This window comes from Anas acuta, chromosome 2 (assembly GCF_963932015.1).
Source record: "Anas acuta chromosome 2, bAnaAcu1.1, whole genome shotgun sequence".
Classification (NCBI taxonomy): domain Eukaryota; kingdom Metazoa; phylum Chordata; class Aves; order Anseriformes; family Anatidae; genus Anas; species Anas acuta.
Window position 1 is genome coordinate 21,849,724 of NC_088980.1, and position 24,259 is coordinate 21,873,982.

At 40.2% G+C, this 24,259-nt stretch overlaps 1 protein-coding gene across 4 annotated transcripts in view; it reads left to right on the plus strand.

The window, feature by feature from the left end:
• RSU1 (Ras suppressor protein 1) overlaps positions 1–24,259 on the plus strand; it is a 96,375-nt gene that overhangs the window by 37,656 nt on the left and 34,460 nt on the right. For all 4 annotated transcript variants that reach the window (XM_068673841.1, XM_068673839.1, XM_068673840.1 and 1 more), the window contains exon 8: positions 3,375–3,507. In XM_068673841.1, the coding sequence (XP_068529942.1) occupies positions 3,375–3,507 (133 nt within the window). The remainder of the gene's footprint in view (positions 1–3,374; positions 3,508–24,259) is intronic.

The window sequence follows — 24,259 nt, forward strand, 5'->3', positions numbered from 1 at the left end:
TTTGTTTATTTGTTTTTGTTGGGTTTTATTTTAGAGGCTGATGTGCATGTTAAAACAAACCAGTGTAGACCAATGCAGTCTCCAACCCTAAAACACACTGTGACTGAACCTTCAGTACTGGCTTTTTACTGCAGGCAATTTTGTCTTTTGCTTACTAAAAATATCAGAGGGGTTTGATGTGATCTGTGTAGCAGAACAGGATGCAAAGTTCTTGAAGGCCTGGGGACAGTGCGCTGCTGCTGCTAGACACTCTGTGTAAGGGCACATCTGCCACATTTCTTTCCCTGGCCCTCAGATCTGGTGCTGCAGGGGTAGGATGAGGGCATTTCTTAGCAGAGTGCTGCTGTTAAAAATACTTCTAGGCAAGGAGATTGTTTGGAGGAGACACAGCTGTGAGGTGCCCGGCTACAGAGCACGACTCCACCCTTCACAGGTGGGTTGTCTGGAAATGCAGAGGGGCACCAGGACGTGCCCCTGGGCAAGGTATCGGGATGAGCCACGTGTTCTCAGCCCATTTCATGATTTAATTTTAAGGCTTCTTTGTTCTCCGTTTGCTTGCCGTGTGGCAGGAGTGACAGGTTACGTTCTTCCCCTCGTGCTGGTAAGGTGGGACAGGCTCTTTGTACCATGCTTAGTTTTCTGCTCTTCATTTTCTGCCTACAGCTTGTTTCCCAGGTGGAAATGTAGGCATTGAGTGGGGGCGAGTTTAAAGTGCTTGGTGCCCTGTCCTTCCTCCTTTCTTTGGGACAGCCCTCCTTGACTCCTGCTGCCAAAGAGCACCTCTTCTCTGGCTATTGCTTGCCATGAAGACAGAAGGGTTCTTTCTTTGTATGGTACAAAGCATTAATAAATTCTTTGATTAACCCCCCTGGGGATGAGGTAGCAGTTGTGACCCCTGATGCCACCTGTGCTGCCTTGGAGAAGCTCTCCCAAAGCAGCTGCTGCTTTGCCAAGGTGCTTCCTGAGCCAGGAGGAGCTGGATCTAGCTGTGGATTCCAGACTTGTGGGTGCCCCATTTTTTTGCCATAAGTAGATTAATTTTAGATTAATTTAATTTTTAATATATAAAAGTATGACATCTATACCTGCTCCAACAATATTTGGGACAAAGAGAAGGCAGAATAAAGTGAACTGGCTGGAGCTCTGCAGTTCATTTTGCTTGAGCAGTCCTCTTTTTGCTGTAAGATTTCTCTGGCTCTAGTAGAAGAGTATTTATTTCGATTAATTGCGTTTAAATGGGCATGTGGTATTTAGGATTGGAAGTGGGTGCGCTCAACTGTGGGGATGGGAAACATACGGCAGCACTCCTTGGGCTGCACATTTCTGAACCAAGTTGGGAATTCAGCTAAGAAGCTTGTGGAGATTCTGGGAATGTGAAGCTTATTCTTGTAGACAACATTGAACCTGACCCATGATGGGGCCAAGTTTGTCTCCCCAGGTGTGACTATTTTTATGAGCTGTGTACAGATGCATCGCTTCGCCTTGACACCGTACTTAGTGGGCTGTAATTATACGCGAGCGCTTACAGTGTTGGTAGTTCTGGAGAGAAATGCATGTGTGTGGGGTTTTTTTGCAGGTAATAAAATGGAAAATCCAATTTGCTGTTGCAAAGTAAGCCTCTGAGTGATACATGATCTTCATAGCAGCATCGGTCAGGGGGTTACTGCTAATCGCAGCGCGGGCCGGCTTCCCTGGTGGCCTGTGCCTTACCCTGAGCACTGAATGGTGTGAGCTGTATCCTGAGCCAGCCACCACAGATTTAGACACCCTGCTTTCTAGCTTATTAGGTCCTCGTTGTCACAGTACTTAATCCTCCTTCCTGATCCTTGTTAGAACACCAGGGCTGGCGTGTCCCATAATAAAGGAGCCGGGCGCGAGGCTCCTAACTGGAGGCACTGGAGCGTAAGGCAGTCAGGGCGATGGCTGCCTGACTGACAGAGGGGTGAGATGCCTCCTGCGTGTCGTTATTTAACGAGAACAGCCCTCAGACAGCTGACAGATGAGCCCGGTAAGGTAATGGTAACTTGTTGATGGGCCGATATGAGATGCATGACATCTTTTCACACAGTATAATGGTCTGTCTTTACTCTAATTGCATTAACCCTTCTTACGGAGAGAAGCACGTTAAGGATCAGCTGGAATGGAGAACATGGGGAAATGCAAACAGTTTTCAGAAGTGCCTGTAGGAAATGTGTGCTCGTGCTACTTACATAGGTGCCTTTCATTTTGAAAAATGAGCACATCAGGTTGATTTTAGCATTCCCTGACAGCTTGGCTTGGTCAGGCTTCAAAACCTGGTATTTCTATGTTTTGTTTCCCATGGTTATCTATACGAAAATATTTTATATTTGTATTTGTGGCTTTGGATTTCTGGGGGGATTGCTGAGGCTCCCTTAATCACAAAATTCACATAAAAAATTTGAAATGGTGGCAGAGATTTCCTGTTTTAATTTAAGGAGCACAAATGATTTCAATGCTTAAAATTATTTCAATGCCTAGGCCTTTCTGGAATTTAGGCTCTTGTATCCATAGTCATGAAGAGTTACAGTATAGTACTGTTGTGGTTTTTGGGTGGCAATTTTTTGGAAAACAGTCAAAAAAAACAACTCCTTAAAAGTCTATCTTCCTGTCAATGAAATAGGTAAAACTGGCATGTTGCAAGCCTGGCTTTGTTTGTGTTTGTCAATATAGAGAAGTGTCATCAGGGACCTGCAGCAGGATCCTGGCACAAACAGTTCGCTGGGCACTGGGAAGGGAAGGAGCCTGGTGGGCATCGCTTGTTGGCATTGTGCTCGGAGCAGGGGCTGAGAAATGCTGTGCAACGTTAAGCTTCAGTGCAGCTAAATCCTCCCGTCCTGTCAGTCTCTGTGCATGACTCTTGGCCGTGGTAGACAAGGATAACTTGCTGAGTTGCCCTGTAGAGCTGAAAGTTATGTGTAATGGCACAGCTAGGTGAAACCTTTAAGGTTGCAGGAGAGCCAGGAAGTTCAGAGGGAGGCATCGGGAAGCCCCATGTTCTTATTCAGTTGTTCTGGCAGTGCTGACTGACTACTATACAGGACATCCCAAACCCTATCTGCTATTAAGTCCTACTTAAAACTAATTCAGTGAATAAAAATTATAAATTACGGTGGCCTGAGTTCAAGTCTGCTCTGCAATACGCAGTACCACTGAAATGAATAGGGTGCAGCAGCATCCATCATGGTTGGAACTATCATTTCTTCTTTTTCCTCTCTGTTAAACCTGAAATATTTGCTTTGTACTCTATGAAATAAATGAAAGGTGTTTTTTTTTTTTATTCACAGCCAGGTATTTCTTTATTTTTTTTAAATTTCATATTTTTTTTCATATGCCATTTTTTAAATCCCTTTCAGGTAATTTGGATTTGACTGGTCAAAAGCAAGTCTTCAAAGCAGAGAACAATCCTTGGGTGACACCAATAGCCGACCAGTTCCAGCTGGGAGTGTCTCATGTGTTTGAATACATTCGTTCAGAAACATACAAATAGTAAGTATTACATAACACTGTTATGTGCTGTAGGTGTGTGTTTAGCAAAGTGTTATCAGTTACACCCTTCTTCCATAATCCATGCACTATCTTGGGATTCAGGGCAAACAGACAAACCTGTAAATTTTTATTAAGTAGTTTTGCTAACAAGAAGGTAAGTTAATGTGATTCAGATATGTTAGAAAGTCATAAAGATTGTTCAGTATTGTCCTGCTTTTGTGGTTCATTTCTAAGAGCGACGTAGAAGAGCAAGAATTGAAAGCCTTTGAAAAGTACTAATTTGAAGTATGTGCAGTAAGGTTTTATACACTGAAGTAAGTATTTGTTGATGGTTTTGACTGTAAGTTTCTTATGTGTTGAAATAACTGTCTAGAATACAAACCTGTTTTGGTCTGGGCTGGTTTGCGTAAGTCCATAACTCTGGCAATTCAAATAAAGGTACTACTGCTTTCTTCAAGTGCTGGACTTGTTCATTTTAAATCAAAATTCTGAGTACAAATGCTAAGTATTTGTTTGGGAAATAATGTCTTTAATCATTCACTGAATTGAAATATTTCCTCACGCTTAAACTATCCATGTTACCAGTCCTAGTAAAACTTCACATGGCAAGTTATTTTTGTGTCTGGAAACTACCTTGATGCTGCCTTCCTGGATCATTAGGTAGTACAACAGATGGTACCCCTAGATCAGAAACTTAGTTTTTTCATTTCCCCTTTACTTAAATTTATATGTTAGTAATTTAGAAGCATTTCTGACCATTTTTTGTACATTATCTGTCAATTAAAAAGAGAGCATTTGTAGATAAAGGTTTTGGGATTCCAATTAAGTAACTGAGATATGAATTTCTGTGTGAAACTGTAAATGATCCAGCAGTGAGTGTTGTATGCTGTTTTTCATTTACAGAATTCAAGTGAAAAGGGTCATAGATCAGTGTGGTAACAAAAACTGTGTGCCTCAGAAGTATCCTGATCTTTGTCCAGTCATACACAGTTCTCAAGATGCATTTATTCAAAGATATAAGTAGGCTGTAATACCTTTCTTCCAGCAGTCTTCTCTTCTGCAGACATGGTGGAGGGAAGCAGCTGTCTCCCTAGACCTGTCTCCACAGTCCACTGTGCAGCTGCATCTAGGTTTCTTGATAACATGTTTTGTAATTTCTTATGGCCAGTTTTATGTTCCTGCTTAAGCAGTGTAGATTAGGGTGCCTCGTGCAGGTCTCATATGGACAGCACAGGGATCATGAGGACAGGAAAGTTTTGAGGACTAAAATTTTAAGAATTTGACCCCGCTAAGATTTTTGGGGGAGCTCTTTGTATCTGTCTGTAATAAAAAACAGTAATGAATAATGGTTTTGTAGCAGTAGAGTAATAAACCGCTCCGTCAACTTTCCTTGTGCACCCAAAATTAAGATAAAAGATTCTGTAATTCATCACTTGCCTCAGCTGTTGCTCTTTGTTTTAAACAAACCACATAATGTTTGCTGCCTTGTTCTTTGCCAAGGTGTAATGGTGTCTTGTTGCCTAATGGGTTGATTTTGATTTTGACCACAGTAAATATTTGAAGCCTTTCTAGTTGACAGTGCAAGCAAACTCAGACTTCAGCCATTAACAGGGGGAAAATGGAATCAAAAGAATCATTGCATGGGTCATTCAGAATTCAGCTTTGATCTTAGCAGCTTATTCAGTTAAAATGTCATATTGTAAAATATAAGTGATGAAAAAAATGTGTGCAGGTGATAGAGAAGATGTTTTATTATCGTTTCCAGCATACATTTAAATCATAAATTAAAAATATCAATGTAATTTTGTTAGAAGGCCAGTAGCAACTTGTTTTGGTTCTTCATTGTGCTTGTTTCATGTATTCTGTAAAGAGTTTGTAGATTTTCCAGTGAAAAAGACTCCTTTTTATCTCCAGTTTCCTTTAAATATGCGATCTGAGAATTACTTGCATGCCACCTGCTACAGACATTTTTCCATTTGTAGAAAGCCAATTTTAGAACTTAAAACTTGCAAGGAATGGCATAATCTGGTTAACAGGTCTTGTAGTGTTATTGTGCACAAAGCAAATAAGTTGTGAACATACAAGAAATGAAAACTCCCTTTTTGTGCTGAAAATTTGATCTTTTCCCTTTAACTATACATATTCAGCTTCATTTTTCTTCCAGAGATTGTCCAGGTATTGTATCTTTTTTTTTTTTTCTCATTAAGCCAATCACTAAACTGAAATGTGAATGTAGTAATTTTATCTGTAGATATCTACTTTTATGCACATTTGAACAATTAGATTTCTTTGGATCCTTCAGCTCCCCCCAGAAGAAATTTAACATTAAAATTAACTTATATTTGATAGACCCAGGCAGCTTAACTTTTAATCTGAGACAAAGCAGTGTAGTTAACTGGGTGATTGGATAAACTTTTGAGGTTGGGTAACCTCACTTGCAATACTGAGAAAAGAGAACGGTTCATACATATTAGTAGCTTACAATCAGTATTGTCATCTCAGATCAGGAAGTTTACTTTGAGGTACAGGCAGATGTGGACTTTCATAAACTAGGGACCATGCGTCTATATTGTAGATGGATTTTGAGCTCCAGAGATGGTAATTCTCTCCCTATGCCCATTGCTTTTGCTAGCTGATTGGAAATATTGATTTTACTTTGTTTACAAGTATAACATTGTCTATACTGGCTAAGACAGAGAGGGTACGCTCACACAGTTGTGAATGCCAAGTTTCAGGGCCTTAGCGAGTTTCATTTCACTAAGTGGGTTATGTTAATATATTTTATTTTGTGTTTTCAATGGCTAGATCATCATATTTACTCAATTGCTGTTATCTCAGCCAGAAAGTAGTAACTCACTAAGTATTGGCAATTTGCTCATTTGCAGTCACGTTACTAAACCTTGAGGTTTCTTCTGATAGCTGGCACAAGCCATAACAGTGCTGCAATCACCATCAGAGTTTTCCAGTCAGATTCTGAGGCTGCATTTGTGAAGCAGCTACCAAATAGATCAAAACACTCTTCTTTCTCTGGTGAAATACCCTGGCCATTTCAAGCATGGTCAGTGAAAAATATCACCCCGTTTTTAGCCTCATTTGAGGATATTCCTGCCCTAGTGATTAATTGGTAAGTAGAGATGACACCTTCGAGGGATGAGCATGTCTAAAGAAGCTGTCATTGTCTCACTTACCTTTATGTTTTCATACTCCTGTTTTACATGGTAGTTCAATGCCAAGGACCACATTGGAGTAGTACTTGACTTCAGAAGGGTGTCAGTCAGCCACTCATCATCTGCTCCTACTTAGTAGGCTCTTTCCTTTCCTTTAATTTCCTTGCCTTTCATGAGAAATGATGCCAGGTGATTTTTCAGCCCCCATTTTTCAAGGAAGACTTGTGCTGACAAGAAGCTGGGCCATATATTGTGTCAGAAAATCTGTGTGGCGGGGCTCTTAATTCTCAACAGGGAGCTCAGCAGCGTATGGCACTTTGCTGCCTTTTGTTGGCTAGAATACGCCCACTGTACATATCATCCTGTGACAGCATCGTTTGGAAACAGGTCAGTTTGCCAAGAATGTAATGATTCTTACTCTCTGACTGCCACACTGGCTTTTGGAAAGTTCAGGTTGTAAGCTGAATTTTGGCCTTGATTCTCTACATACTCAGGAGATGCCATTAAACTCCCCATGTGGCATCAGGGTGGGATTGAAAAGCAGCTGAAAGACTTATTCAGACAGTAAAGGGTAATGGCAACCTCATCTCCTCAAAGAGCTTAACTAAATGTTTTATTTTTTATTCATGTGTGTGTTCGACTTTCAAAGTGCCCTTTTTGTTACAAGCATATTCTCAGAAGATCTTCTCTGTGTAGGGTACCAACAAAGAGATGATGGATTGTATGATTTAGTGGCTATAATGCACTTAGACAAGTGCAGACAGACATAAATGTTTGAAAGAAACCAATGAATTAAACTTCTATGAAGAACTGAAATCCTGTGATGTCCGTCAGGATTGGTGTCAGATAATTAGTGATTTGATTAAGGTGAGGTGAAGCTCAGATGTGCAGTTGGTACCTGAGGGTGGGTTTGGTTGCTGGTGTTCACAGATTCAGAGTTAATCCAGAAAGCTGCCCTTTGGGTGTGTTTCTGGCATTAATCAGTCGTGTGCTCTTGATCAATCTTCGTGTGAAAGTTGCTCTTTGCCTGTTTGTTCTCGTAACAGAAAGGGTACTGATTCTGCTTTTGTCACAGCACTCCATAGCAGTCATCATCACCCGATGGCATAATCTCAGCTGCAACAAAACAATTTGCTAAATGCTGATTACTTAGAATGACATTCAGACTTAGAGCACTTCTAAGCTGCTGTTGAACCTGACACTCACCTTTTAACGCTTTCTTTAATGATTCTCCTCGTTTGACCTCCTTATTTCAGCGAGGCAGAGTTATGGTAGGACAGTGACCATTAGTTAAGTTTCTAGAAAGCTGCTTTCCCCAGGAGGCAGTCAGCCTGGAGCCGAGAATCTCAACAAGATGTTTTGCAAAAGGAAATAGGCTGTGGTTTTCACATTTCCATCAGAAAAGGTGGTAGAAGAGCAAGCCATTTTCAAGACTGACACACTCTTACCAGCGGAAATAGTTTGATGAATGCTATGCCAAGCATGTATCGCTTGGCAACACTGAAGCATAGGTTTTCCTCTGCTAAGCATTGCAAGTGAAAACCTCGTTTTATTGTCAGTGACAGTCTGGGAGAATCCACCCTTGATTCAGTCCTCTCCCTAGAGACAATCTCCTCTCCATCGTCCTTCTTCAGGATGAACTATCCTGCTGGAACCCCACCGCTGTGCGGCAAATCCCCGCTGCTTCCAGGGCAGCTGGCACAGGTCAGGAAAAAAGGGATTCTTTTTATGGGTTATAGTAATGAAGAATATTTTTGCATTTATTTTTAACAACTAGAGGAGACTGGGCAAGATACTCAAAGGAATTCAGTAGAATACATATAGTATTCAGAAATAACTCTTGGACTCTTTGGTAGTTTGTGGAACAGAAATTTTCTTCTAGTACTTCACATTGTCATTGTTCCTACAGAGATGGCTCTTGTGAGTGCTCCTAACATGAACCTTTAGTAAGTACTTCTTCTTTCCCCTTCTCGCTTTTACATTGTCGTTATCCTGTGCCCTGTGCAAAAATTAAGACGGTTTCATATATCTAGTAGTCCACTGCTGGAGCTCATTTCTATATTTCAGTGGCTTTTTAGCCTGGCATCTTTACCATCTGGTCACTGCCATGGATGTACCATCTGTGCCAGTGGTGGCTGTGATCTCCTGTGCTTTAGGGTTATTTCAATGACTAGGTAATGATGGTGGTAACAAGATGACCTCGGCGATTTACCAGAGGTGCAATTCTCTGAGATGCCCCATCTCCTGCACAGATGAGGTTGTGGAACGTGAAACTTAATTCCAAGGAAGGCAAGAAGCAAGATTTGGTACAGCTAAGAAATAAACAAGAGTTTATAATCCTAGTTTAGGCATTTCAGTCACGTATCAGTAAAAATTTGCAATTAACCAGGAAAAATCTTTTATCAGCTTGATGTGGAGAAGTATAAAAATGTAATTTACATTTGGTTTTGTTTTATCTAAGGCATGGTACTGTATATTTTATATGAAAATACTGATTTGTATTCCACCAAATGTTGTATTTATTGGCTGTATTTTAAAAATTGATAAATATATTAGTACATTATTTCCAACAGAGACAGTAGATGACTCAGAGTCCTGACATCTTTGGACAACATTTACATGCAAATCTGTAACTCTTCCCCAACGCAAACTGGAACCCATGTTGAAAGATAAACAAGAGGAACAGTATCCGTATATATGCGTGTTTATATATTGCTAAGATGGATATGTAATAAAAATGAAGCTATCGCTGATGTATCTGACAGATACGGATACTACACATATAAATACTGCCCTAACTACTGATATTACCATTCCCTTAGATGTGAACTTTCATATAAAGCTTAGAATATTATGCAGGAATCCATTTACCATGTCAGCGATGATAACCCAGGGCTTAAGTCACTGGTGCTGGGTTAGAAGCAGAATTGGAATGAAGAACTGAGGAAAGCACAAAAGCTGAGGATTTGATGAAGCCAAAGGTGGGGAAAGAATCACAGTGGGATACAGGGCTCGAGTAGGGAAACAAGACAAAGTTGTGTATAATCATGCAGCAAGGCAAGATCAGTCGCTGAGTTACACATCTCTGGTAATTACAGTAAAATCCAAACTGAGGAACACCTAGGGATGTCTCAAAGAAAGTGGTAAGAAACAGAATTAAGGGCCTAGCCTAGAGGACAGATTGCAGGTTAAGCAAACAAGCAAAGATTAAGATGTGCTACTGCAGGCAAATGGCATTCTGAGCAGGAAAAAAGCACAGGTGGGACTGAATGAAATACGTGTGGTGGGAAAAAGAGCTGACCCAGACTGGGATCCACCTCGTTAGGCTCTTAGTCGTGGGAGAGACTGGTTATGGCTCTCTGAAATGAAAGGTGTCCTTTTCTGAACTATGATATTCAAATTATTAATAATGGTGAAGGAAAGAGTCACGTTCTGTTATGTTTCTGTGTTCAGTACAAACAGGATGGCGTTTGTGTGTCTTTTAGGAAATATTTTTCAGTCCATTAGGTAGAAGCCTGACCAGTGTTTTGTTGAGAAATGGTTTTGAACCTTCAGGGCTGGGGACGTACACTCAAGAGGCTAAGGAGAGTTGACTGAAAGAGCCTGGACTCACCAAAGTTCATTTTTAATTAAATTGTGATGTCGGGAAAATGCCAAAAAGCGGCAGCAGTGCTAGCATCATTCCAGCAACAAGGAAGGCAAATAAAGCGAATGCACTTACTGTGAACTAGTTTCGTCTGACTTCAGGTCTGCGTTAGTGAAGAGAAGACATGGGATTCCAAGAATAATTCCTTCCTGTAAAAGGATATGACTGTAATATGAGTGTAATTAATACAACTAAGGCATTAATGTGATTTTAAAAACTGTCCTAAAGAGAGATTGTAAATTTGGTTAGCTGAGGCAAATCTTTAACTGCAGGAGAGTTTTGTGGAGGATTGAGCTTGTAAGGCTTGAACGTTATCATCAGAAAATGAGCACTGTATAATTTCAATAAAGCAAACACTAAAAAGAATTAACAACGGTCTGGTAGGTCTTGGGAGGTAGTTACTAAGCAGGGCGCTGCTGGTGAGCTCCACAGAGATCTGACCTGAAACCCTTTGATGTTTTCCTCAGTTATTTAGAAGCAAATACACAGCCATTACTGACTGAAATCGTGGATGCCCCAGAAGCTGGTGTGAAGGCAGTGAAAATACGGCTGGCCTGGATTGCTTAATAAACCATGCCCGTGCACGGCGTGTTTTAAAGCAGCTCAGAGCAGGGCTGCACACCCGCCAGCAAGGCGTGCGGGATGTACCTCGCCTTGTGGTTATGGTTATGGGAGGAGATAAAAAGGAGCGAATGCTGCTTTCCAGAAAGCAAGTGGCTCTGAAAAATGTCTGAGACATAAGATAACTGAAGTGCGCTGTCAGCTTCAATGCCACATCCAAAAGGCCTAGGAGAAGCCTCGGTGGAATAAATACAGGAATGGGAACTCGCTTCTTTACGCTTCGACTGAGATCAGGTCTGGTGTCAGTGGTTTTAAAGGGGTGTTAAAATGAGGTGCAGACACACCTCGAGTGGTTTGAGAGCAGAAGTCAGAATGAGAAGAGAAAGCCAGGTGCAGCATGGTGAAAAGGTGCTAATAAGCACCTAATAAGGGCAAACTGCCACGGAAAGTAGCGGGTTTATTTTTCTCTCATTGTCCTCCGATTGTGGCAGGATGCCTTTTGAGATACACCTTTTGTGTTTTGAATCAGTGTGTTGGTGTTACTGTGTGAACCACCATGGCTTTTGAGATGTTTTGCCTAGTACATAGAGATGCCAATCAATTGCCCGATTTTAGACTTTACCATAATTTTAAGGCTTCATATCCAGTGTCAAATGTGCTCTGCAGTAGCTGATGTGTGTGTGGGGAGTCCAGCTCCTCATCCCCAGGGCTTTTCTCAACCTGCCCAGTGGCCTGGCTAGGTCATCTTGTTGCCAAGCCAAGGCAGCACGTCCAAAATGCATGCAGTTAAGAAACTGGGCCGATGTTTTCTGAAGGTGCCTTACCTGATCTTTTCTGCAAGGATGTTGGTGAGAACACTATTTGGCCTGTAAGGTAGGTAACGAAAAGGATGGAAGGTTTTAAAGAAAATCCTTAAGACCTCAGCAGGGAGAAGAACAAATAGGAAGTAGCAGAAAACACGATGCTAATTGAGAACTAATGTGGAAAACACGTTGGTGGCATAAAGGATTTCTGGTAACCTGGAGCTAACAGTAAGTGGCAGTAAGCTGATTAACCCTTTGCAATCTTCGCAGCTCAGTTGACTCGCTTTCTTGTTCTCTTCTTCAGTTTGGTTCTTTACAACCAAACAAGAAGAGTTACTGCACACAGTTGCTGGTTTTATTTGAAAGATAAATTTAAAAGTGGCGCTTTTATAATCAAGCAGAACTGTCTGCAATTTCTATTCTCTATGCAGTCATATCTGGTTTATTGCATGCTGGCTTTTATTGAGCTCCAGTTTCTTATTTCAGCCTCACATTATTTGAGTTTTTTGTGTGATCTTTAGCAATTTTTTTTTACTCGTCTGTTGAAGGCTATTGGTTAGATAGAGAAGTGTCCCTAGTTTTATGATTGCCTTTATCAACTGTTTATCCAACAGAAGGCTTAAGTGAAAATGATTTTGACTTAACTTAGTGGTGCTCCTCTGATAAAACTTCCTAAAAGCCGTGTTTTTATTTTAGCAGGTATTACTGCCATCCAGTTTATGTGCACTTCTGCAGCCTTTTATACCTGAGGCACAGGTTTGAAAGCGGCTATGATGAGATTTAACTTGAAATTCTTGTTATTAAAATGAACAGTTTCTTGAAAAGCGTAGCCTGAAAATTGGACGATTCTACCATATATGACACAGGATTTCTCAGTCCAGCTCAATATTATGCTTGGTTGGGGAATTTGGCAAAAAAAATTGTTGTGTGAAGTATGCAGGAGCATAAACAGTAAATAGAATTGCTTAAGATACTGACTATTCCAATTGCTCCAGATTCATCAAAGCAGTAATAATAAATGCAAGAATATTAGCCTTCACGGTTTTGCCAGATGTTTTAAGAAGCTGATTCCAATGCTCAGTGTAAAGATCAGCGTTTGTTACGCTGAATGAGGAACAGAGATTCCCTGAATCCTCTTTATCATCCACAGAGTTCACTTACGAATTTATAACCAGATTGGTTTTTCAATTCTACTATCATGTATCTTGTAACAAACAACTACATTAAACAACGTGCTTGGGAGTTTTTCAGGGAAGGCAAGTGGGGCCAGCAGAGCCCAGAACTCTTTGAGGACATCAGTTCGGGTGCATTGCAAGAACCTGCTATGTGCAAGGGCTTCAAGAAGTACTGCAGGGAGCTACTGCAGGTTTGGAAGAATGTGATTTAGGCATGGCTGTGCATGCCGGTTTTTGGTCCCAAAATACCAGTGAGTTTTAATTACCATAGCTGAAATTGATTATAGACAGTTTCTGGTCACTTTTCAGCTGGTTATAATTTCCAAGTTAAGTTCTGAATGTTGATTATTGCATTTGATATTCTGTCTGCTGTTCATTTCCTGTCTGTCCCAACATGAGATTTACTCCAATGTTGACTTTAAAAAAAGGCAAGGTATGCAAGGATTGACAGGGATGATCCTGAATGTAAATTATATCAAGCAAATTGATGCAAGATAAAATTACCAAATCAACCTTTTTTATTCTATATTTTATGGAATATCTAATGTATGTTTGGCAGTAACTTACTCTTGCACATGAATTTCTGACAGTTTTGATTCTTTTGGCTTATTAATCAATGGAGTCAGCACCAGAGCAATTTTTATGAGACTCACTAGTCATCAAAAATTTATGACCAGATAAATCAAAGAAACAACTAGCATCTTAATAGGGTGAACAAAGTGCTATGTAAAAGATCATTCAAGACTGCATGTTTTTGACATTTGTGTTCATTTACTGTTCAGGTCAAAGGGATTATTTATACTTTCATTAAAATAATCATCACAGTGACAAAATTGCTTCCCTTTGTACTAGACCTTTCTTCCTTCAAATTTTCATGTCTAGATATGTATATTTCATGTTTGCTCCATTCTGATGAAGTATGAGACTTTTTCATAAACTAATATAGAACTGTAATTAAACTCTAAAGCTTCTAGAGGTAGTTGCAATTGGTAGTCTGCTCGTCAGCAGTAAGATGGGATGGAAGATGGTTGAGAGCATCGTCAGCTTGTTCTGTGTATGTTTTGCTCTTGGATCCAGTCATATAAAGAGTTAGATTTGTTGGGCTGCTGGGCAGCGAGGGGTCTGAGCCACCAGGATGTGGTGGAACCAGCTGGTGACACCAGCTGTAGCCACCAGGGTGTAGGTGGCTGCTCTCCCCTTCCCCATGCCACCGCTGTGGCTCCCTGGTGTGAACGTGTTGGTGGAAAAATCTGCCTGTAAGCCGGTAGTCTGGCCTTCAGAGGACAAATATTCTGGAGAATGGTGAAAACAGAAAATGGAAATGGGGGCCTGACTTTGTCTCAGAAGGACTCAGTAGTCACCAGAGGTTGTCCCTATAGTCAAGGGAGTGCCTTGGTGGTCAAAACAGTTCATCAAACAATTGATTCATGGTCTGGAGGCCCGGAGAAGACCCAGTGGCTGGAAACTAATCACTTTTTTTTTTTTTGGCAAGAATAGTTTTAGTCTGAATCACCTCCTAAGAACTTAGAAGTACAAGCTCACCAACGTTTGTCAAACTAATGGGAAGTCTGGGCTTGTCTGCGTGCTGCCAATACAGGAGCCCTGACACTGGGTGTATTTCACGTGAATCTGCTGATGTTGAAAATAGGCAGGTCTCATTAGTAGGGCTCTTGCAGCTAGCTTTCAACATGTTTTGACTAAATTAAAAAAAAAAATAACCAAAGGGAGATTGAATTTATTCTGTGTTAATAACCAGAAAGAATATTTGTGTAGGGCTACTGAGCAATTCAAAACTGAGTAATGCACAAAAGAAATCTCATTGTTCCCTCTTCCACGCAATGTGTGCTTTTACAGGAGATTTAACTTCAGATTTGTCTTTTCTGTGTTTGTAGTCCAAAGTATGACTAAAAATAGGGCTGCCTATGGAACGAATGGCTTGCAGAGACACTTTTGTCTTGTAACTCTTGAAGTTTTATCTCACATCCTGATTCCAATTCAAGTTACTTATGGCTGGAAAGGATTGCTGTGGGTTGCTTGCTTCGCAGTTCATGTAAATAGTAAGAGAGTATTGTCTACAAATTTCTCCACCAAGCCATTTTGGATTTTATTTTATTAGCAATATAGACATCTTTATTTGCCGTGAGGCTTAAATTATTTTGTTTCAGTTCCCAAAGTAAAAGTACAAATTGATTTCTCAAGTCAGGTGAAATTCTTGGAAATTCAGTCTGGCATTTCTGCCACATCACAGTTCAGATTTTGATTAATTTGTTTATTCTTTGATTCTGAGACCATTCTGTAGACACATGCCAAAGTTAGATTTTGATTTCTGCTGGGAAAGTTGTTTCATCCTGCTTTCCTCTTAAATACGGTCCTGTTCATATGATGACATACCCCAGACTAGGTTGTTCTAGAGATCCAGCAGTACCTATGGCCAAAACCTGGCCGATAGGTATCTCGGTTCCAAGTGATTCTTATCTTTGGAGGTGGCAAACAAGTGCCTGACACTTGCAGTAATCTGCATGTTGCGTTTTGTTTATAGAGGAGGGTTTTCAGGTAAAAGGTTCTTATGGACCAAGTTGAAACCCACAGTTGCATTTTATTAGACTGGTTGAATAATAACCTGAGCACTCAAAAACATCTGACATTTGAGTTTTCAAAGATAAACACCTTCCTTTCACATGCCAGTGTATGGGCTCTCGGTGGATTATGGCAGTACTGATTCTTGCTCCTTACTCTGGCAATGTCAATTTGTAAATATGGCATTATAAGATTATTATTTTTTTTACTTATGGACAAATAAGTAAGCCTCATATTGTGTGGTGTCATGAATGATAATTAAAGCTTAATATTTCCTCTACTTGGCAACTCTTGTATCTACTAATCTAGATAATTATTCATAAAGTTTGTTTCATTGTTTAATTATGTTTAATGTTTAGTTTTAATCCTCTGAAACTGTTTACCAGAGCCAGGTTTATCTATATTCACAAAGTAAGTAGTGTGAGTTGCTTTCTTTATTTCTTCGCTGAAAACATTTCCAGATTGATATGCAAGAAAATGAGACCTTCATAACAACAGTGGAGGTTAGTCATTTCTCTTTCCCTGTAAAGGATTAATTGGGGATACTAGATAATACTAGGATATATTTCACAAGAAATCTTCTGTTCTACAAACACATTTCACAGTCTGTGGAGTTTGGAATCAGAAAGGCCACTTTCACTCAAGTGTCAGTGCATTGGAGGTGTGTTTGGATGGGGTGAACACTGGTGCCTATACATATCAGAAAGGTAAGGAGTCTTGAGTCAGATAAGCCATAACACCCCCTATGATTCTTTTAGAAAGAGAATTGGACTTGTAACAACTTGTGGGTTTATATATTGGTGTCGTATGTGTCTGTGCACACATAGCTATTCATAAATATTCTCCCACATTCCTGTATATATTTAGTTTAGTGAGGAAATAATATATTTATTGTTCAGTAGATGCATCCATTAACTCAGTTCCATTTTAGCCTCTTCTAGGAAGAAAGATTTAGAAAACAACAGGCATTGCATTGTAGGCATGTAGAATTCTGTTGGTATGGAAAAAAAAAAGGTGTTAAAGTAAATCTGTAAAAAATAATATCCATAGTTAAAATAGTGAGATGATCAGAATGAATCATGGAAAGAACTGATGAAAAATGCAGATATTGCAGAATCCAAATGATTATATTCATGGGGATCATAATTAATTATTTAATTCTAGATATACACATTATAGCCTAAAAATGTATTGCAGGTTTACAACTGACTAGCTATTTTATGTGGCAGAATGTAGTCTTTGCATATTTATTAAAATTATTCATAACTGTTTCCTGCCTAGATGAACTGCTTCATTCTTATGTCCTGCTTCGATACATTATCCTAACCATTTTATCATGGCATTGTAATGGAAATTTGTCTAAATTTTAGAATGATCCATGGGGAGTTTTCCAAAACCCCTATCAGCATCTCTTAAAAACATGTATTTATGGTTTCCATTTAAGCATACGTTCAAAGGGTTTAGTAGCAATGTGTATTTTCTACGTGTAATTGTTCCATTTAAAAAGAAAAAAAAATAAAGAGTTTAGAGGAAAAAGACATATACTTCTTAAAAAAGAATATGCATTTAATTAAAGTTTTTGTGGTTATCATTTTTACAACTTACAACTATAAATTGCTTCTTTTAAAGATTTCATAGGATGGCAAAACATATTATTTCTGCAATTCCATAAGCGTGCACATAAATATCCTAGCAAAGTTATAAAATCAATGATTTAAATAGTGGGGGTGTGGCACCTCACAGCTGTTTCTCCTGGATTTTTCAGGGTAATAAGACTTCTACTGAAAAAAAGTTGCAGAAGGGGAAGGCTTTCCATCAGCACGATGTGTGGTCATTGTAATTATAAGATAGTCGGTTATCTGCAGCTATTCTGTAAATCTCCTGGCTAGTTTGTGTACGTAGGTAATGCATCTTTATTTACAGTAGAATTAAAAAAAAAAAAAAAAAGTCTGCCTGTACCAATATCCAGGAGAAAAAAACAAAACAAAACAAGCAAAAAAAAAAAAACACATCTTGTATATTTTTTTTTACCATACATACATTTTTTTTAAAGTAATTTGGAGGCGCAGCAGAAGAAAAAGATTTGTTTTCTGAAGGAAAAACTTAACTTTGGACATTTCCACATTAGGAAAGAACAGTTACATGTTGGTTGGGGCTCATGTAAAATCGAAGGAGCCCGATACTGGAGCAGGAATGTTTTGCTTTATGGTGAATATCATTGAAATGGGCAGTGGTGCCATTTGCATGGCAATGCAGCATTATGTCCAAAAGTTGTCAAAAGCTTTTAGAGGCTAATGAAATTCTGTGCAAACCGTTGGATGGACACTTTCCACTTGATTAAATACATCTTGGTGGGGAATAAAAGAACAATTCCTTTATACATCGTTATTTCATATCTTACTGGAGTCCATGCAGATTCCCATTTATAACAGAACAAAAAACAGTTTAAGAGAAAAACACTTGCTAGTTACAAAACTAACCCTGACAAATCTGTAGAAATGCTCCTTGTGACTGCTGCTCCGTGGTCACAATTTGCCTGTAAAATCCTCGGATGCAGCGAGTGCTGTGCACAAGGCAGTGCTAGCTGTGCATATCCTGCTCCCAAAGATGTGCAGTATCTGTTTTGTGAAGGATTTTGCAAAGAGTAAAAACTGTTTGGACTCCAACTGGTGCAGGTAATCCTATTGCAAGATTAAGACCTTCTACGTAGGCCTAATGCTGCAAATAAAAGGGTAAAAACAAGAGACGAGAAAAGGTAGAAGTAAAGACGTGCAACTGTATGAGTTTTGCCTTAACTGTCTGGAGAGGTTTCTGGCTGGCCAAGTGTAAGTATCCCTAAAGAGAAAACTAAGGAATTATTTTTAGTCAGCCTGTCTATCTCCCCTCTCTCTGAGCTTTACCCTTCCATAAACTGAGTAAAATATCTTACCATAGCGGTATTTGTCCATTTAATTCCTCCACTTAAATGTTTGGGGCCATTGTGCCAGCTCTTGGGAACCATCTTCCTTGGATTTTCAACATAAAGGGAGTGTTAAAAAGTATTTATTCCTCAAGTGTGATACTGTGGTTCAGGATAGTAGAAGAGTGGTGAAAGCATGTGCTGCTGAACTTCATGTTATCTAGGGAAAAAAAAAACAAAAACTCTCACAAATCACCCATGTGCTTCTTGCTAGCCTAGGAGTACTGTATTGTAATGGTCTGTAGGTCCATGTGTATTCTCCGAAATGGTGTGGTAGTAGAAATAAATTCACCAGTGGTGTTTGTTAGAAGTTATGCAAGAGCAAATGGACTGGAGAATTGCCTGAAGTCACTGGATTGCAAAACCTTAGAGCCTGGTAACAGCTAATGTCAAACTGCGTGCTGATTTGGGAGTGGATCATCCGGCAAGGTAACTGAGCAGGACGCAGAGCAGTGCCTCGAACCCTGTGTCAAATCGAATTTGCACTACAAATAGCAAAGGGGTTTTCTCTTCATGCAGTCCAGCGACCCTCATTCATCTGTGCAAGATAAAAGATGCTCTATGGACTTTCTGGGAGTTCTGCAATAGGAAGGAGGTTTTCTTTGGGAATCCAGCACAAGGAGAGGTAGGTTGGTGGGAGCTACTGAGAAGCTAATATGGGTTTGGCTGAGAGCAAGCCCAGCCCGTGGCATTCATTGCTTTCTGAAGTCTCTAGCAGTGACACTTCCTAGTGCCTGTGGGGTTGTGCCGGCTTGAGGCTGACTGTCAGTACGCTTGTTTGGGGGATGAGAGATGGATCATTTGGAAAGTTTAACCTTTCCTTTCTCCTTTGGAGAGTGCACAGCCCTTTTCCCTCCCAGAACAACATGCCATCAATTTTACCAGGAGAGCCTGAAAAACACTCTCAGCCTGTGCTTTTTTATTTAAACTACCATAATAAGCAATTTGGGCCAATAACTAGCTTTGGTCAGTCCTTCTGTAAAAGGCAGCCAATGAGCTCCTGTAATCAATTTTATTATAACCTTTGCTGTCCTGTTAACCTGCTCCATCGAGGGGAAGTGCTTAATGCTATTGCCATTATGATCTCAGGAACTTTGAGTCAGTAAGGAATAACACTAGCTCAAACTTCAGGCCTTGTTCCTGAAGTCTAATTTAATGTAATTGTTATTTATGGCATTACAGAGTGGTAAACAGCTTCTTGTGCCTGCTGGGGCTTTTGTTGCTGTTGGTTTGTTGGGTGCTTGGTTTTTGTCTGTGTTTTTTTTCCGCCACCTAATGATGCCAACAAAAGTGACCTGGCGGTTTTCCTTTAATTAAAAAGAGCCTATGTGAATTAGTGTGTGAAAATCACGGGGTACAGCACTAATTGGAGTTTAGGCAACCACTTCCCTAACCTCTCACAGTGAAACTTTCAAACAAAACGTTTCAGTTTTCTTTTAGTAGCCTGGAAGGTTTTCATAGCTAGATATAATAACGATTCTTGACCTTTTAGGACAAGTATGGCTCTTTTTTTTCCTGAATAAAACCTTTACAGCATCATTCATTTGTGGCTGGTCTTACCTGTGGTTTTGACTGCTTCAGCTCCCGGTTCCTGCAACAAATATCCCAAGGACACAAGAAGAGACTTTGTGTTAAACCTATGACCCATTGAGCCCAGCAGCCTCCCTGCAAGAGCTGGTAGGAAACAGCATCCAGGGAGAAGACACCAAACTCCCAGCACCCAACACCACTCATCTTTTCGGATGAGGCACCATAAGGCAGAAATGAATAGCGGTGGGAGCTTAGAGCCACGGTTTCTTACGAAAGTTAACCATTTTATAGCAGGTTGTTCACTGCATCTTACCCCTGGACGTGCTAAACCACAACTTGAGGGGTACAGCTGTGGGGAGGTGGTTTGTAAGTAGGCAGGGAGTGTAGGGGAAAAGGGTTTGTACAGGAAAGGGAGTGATGAATTATAAGGAGCAAGCTTAGGATCTTGTGGTGTGCTGGCAGCTGTGCAGTGTAGGGAAGGGGGGATGGTGTGGCCTTGTTGAGCTGCACTGGGGCTGTATGGGGACGGGGTGATGTCTGCAGTGTTACAGTCAGGCAAACCCGAACACCAGGAGTGCGCTACAAGGATTTGCTCAAGTGTGATGAACACTTGCTTCACCGAAAAAAAAATAATCCGGATCAAGAGTAAAGTAATTGATAACACTGACAGTTTTCTAATCTCTCTAGGCTATGATTATGTACGTTCGGGAAGCTCACAAGTCAGATGTTTGGCTGGGATGCACAGAGGTAGCAAGGAATTCTGACAGCGTTAATGGCTTTTAAGTGCAAAATTCTAGGTGTCCTAATTGAACCAGAAGTGCTGAAGGTTGCCATTTTGGAGGAGAGCACTCCTGCGTAGATTTTGAACACCGATTATCAATCTACACTGCAGTAGACTAGATCAAAATCAATATTTCTGCCTGGAATTCACACAGCCTCTTTGAGAGACGAGATTAATATGGTTACTGTTCAACTCCATGTTCTCAATCAGCTAAGTATGTGCACTTGTCATTCATATTTTGTTTTTAGCTTGTTATTCTGACAGAAAAGTCTCTGAGGAATGAAAGGAGAGCCAGTTTGAAGAGTAAGTGATGTAACATTTACATATTTTCACACTGTTAGGGAAGCTGGCAGTTAGGCTTTGAACATTATTTATTCATTTGATGCTGCTATTTGTTGCAGACCCCTGAAATACGTTACTGGCAGTAACTAAACCATCCATCTCGCCTTAGGATTTCTACTGATTGCTAATTTTGTTGACTAGGTGGTGCAAGAAGTTTAAAATACGTTAAAGCTAAAAAGACAGGATTCTGTTAGTTTTTTATTTTTTTTTTTTTAACTAATACCATGTTTTCATAGTGAGTTGCTAGAGAGGTTTGTGGTTTTAGTATTTTATTTAATGTTGGCACATGTACTGAAAAAAACATCATGTTGTAGGCCTTGCAAATCATGCAGATCACTTCAGTTTGTGCCGGTGTGTTCTGAAATCATGCAAATGAGCTTCCTATCATGGTTGTTCACCCGGTGGGTGGTAATACAACCATCACATGCAAAGGGGTTGAACCAACCAACTCTAAAAGCAATTACTGGCAACACTGATTTTTCTATTAATTGGCTGAACCCTTTGGAACATGAAATTTCTAAGGACAGCATCTGAAATGCTTTATTGCTTTTATTGCTGTTATGATTATTAGAGGTTGGATGCTACCAAAACATCCTGGATGGCACTCAAATACAAGACACTTCCTGATCTGAAGAACGGACGAGTCTGAAAGACAACACAATGTCAAAAGGAATAAACATTGCCCAAGTGTTTTATAATTTCATGATTATTTTTGGATAAACCCATCGAAAATGTTGAAGTATGAGGGGGTAGTTGCTTTCCATAGAGTGTCAGGAGGGAAATTTCCCATATGTGGCTCAGTGGAAGAACATCAGGAGTTCACTATGCGGGAAGTGGGTAAATAGGACTATGAAGCTAACATCATTGATAAGGCAGATGAAATGGCGTTGGCAGGAAAGGAAAGCTGCTCCTTGTGTGTCAGGTTGGACTTGGGCAACTGAAGAGACTAACACAAACTTGAGCACAATGCTGTGAAGAAGGGCTGCTGCTTTCACTAGCTTCTGGGATGGACCAGTGATGTATTCAGAGCGAAATAATGCCTTCTGCTGGCTGGGTAGTGGGGAATGGGTAGATCTTCAGATTGGTGTGGAGTAGACATCATCAGGATTCAAAACCTATTTGCTCCAAAATTAATCTGTTTTCTTGTCGAAGAATTTATTATTTTCAGGGCTTTGCCATAAAACTTAATTTGCACAAGACTTTATTCACATTAACCAACCTATGCTTATTTCATTAAAGCTTTCAGTCCCTTAGAGCTCTGTCTCCCTCTCTGTCATTACCATGCTTATTACACTGGCACCCCATCAGAGGTGTAATATGATTTAGTTAATAGCTATATATTCCCTTATAGATGTCTACACCCATAGGGCATTAGTTTTAGCACTTGACTAGATGAGAGAATGTGTATCTGCATTTGGAAAAGGCCTCTTCAGGATGAGCAGGAATGCTTGAGAACCTTTTAGGTCTTCAGCCTATTCCTAGATCTGAAACTGAGTAAAGAAAATGTAAAGGAAAATAGTGGCTATTTTTCCTAGAGCAGCTAGTGTTGCTGTAAGCAAGATCAGACCTTGCAGTAGGAGACCTCCGAAGCTTTCAGAGTTTTCCTTTAAGTCTTCTTCAGCCCCACCTCACACTGCTGCTGGTCAGATCCTCTTTCCTCCTCTGCTGCTTGTTTGTCAGAAGTTCTCCCTACTGCACAAGAGGTTAAAGCACATCTGCTGCTGCTCGGTCCTGAGGTTGTGGTGTGAGCAGTAGCTAGCTGGGACTAAAGGAAAAAGAGAATGAGCAATTATGTGGTATGAGTAACAGGGACGAGCTACATCAGTATTTCTATAGGATGCTGTTTTTTCTTCTCCAAATTCTACTTAGTGTACTACTTGTCAACTGGCTGTTTAGTCACAGTTTGGATCAGGAAGTATTCCACTGACAAATGTTAAAGTTGTGTATGTCACAAGAGCAGACAAGTACTTCTTTTGGTAGACACGACAGCATGGTAGTGATTGAGGGAGAGTTGAAGAGAAGGTAAGAGTGCAGGAGGCTCAGTTACAATTAAAAAAAAAAAATCCACCATTGATGATTTTGATAAATAAAATAATTTGAGTACAATATTTTTTGGTGTTTTCTCATTAAAGACCAGATTTTTTCCCTTCCTCTTCTTCACAGAGTTGCAATATGCTTGAAAACAGATCAACATTTTTTCTCCAAGATAATCCCTCCCAGCTTTGTCCATCTTTCCTCATAAGTGAACTTTTCTAGCCTTTCGTTTTGCCTGTTCTCCTCTGGACTTTCACTGACTGGTTCACAGTTTCCTTGCAGCTGGACACTGCCTGGCAACAGGGCTGACGGAACTGAGTGCAGTAGGTGCGCTCCTTCTCCCATGTCAATACAACATCTCCTCAGCGATGTGGTGGCAGTCACTCGCCCTTAGTTTCTGTCCCTCTGAAGTTCCGTTATTTTATTTCCCAAAATGTTTTTGTTTTTGTTTTTAAATGTAACAGAACCTCCTGCACTCTTACCTTCTCTTCAGTATTTCCCTGCTGTCACTCAGTAAATCGCCTTTCCTTGAGCCAGCACTGTTAGCAGGGAGTGCAACACCTACAGCTCCTTCAGGCAGAGGATGCTGCCCACCCAGACATCTGCTGCAGGTCCTCTGTGAGGTGAGCTCAGGCACGTTCGGGCTGCCTCAGCCCTCGTGCCTGCACAGAGGTCGGGCAATGTGTGGTCTTTTAGGTCCCTTCCAACCCAAACCATTCTCTGAGTCTGTGTAAAGATCCATAAACCTGATGATTTGGGATGCGCAAAGCGAAAACAAGTGTGTTACACTACTTAGTAGAATTATATAAGGAACTATCTAAGTGTTTTGTTGCCACATTGCCTCTATTTACACCTCTTAGATTTTGGTTTATGAGCAGCAAAAGCAAACTGTCACTATTTGCTGTAAATTGAAGCTTTTAATAACTATGTCTGTTCTACAACATTTGTCAGCTTTGAATATTCTGTCAGGAGAAAATAAAAATAGCAGGAAATCTCAGCAACAGTGACACTGAAAATTTATCTGCTTATGCTCTAAAAGGTGTAAAATACAGGCTTCTGGAATAAACATTTGTAGTTTTCCTTGCACAAAAGTAAATTTGCATTTACTGTGGCTAACAGTAAACTGCATGTGCGTCCCTGCCAAAATAAATGATAAATTACTTTTAGCTAATGTAGT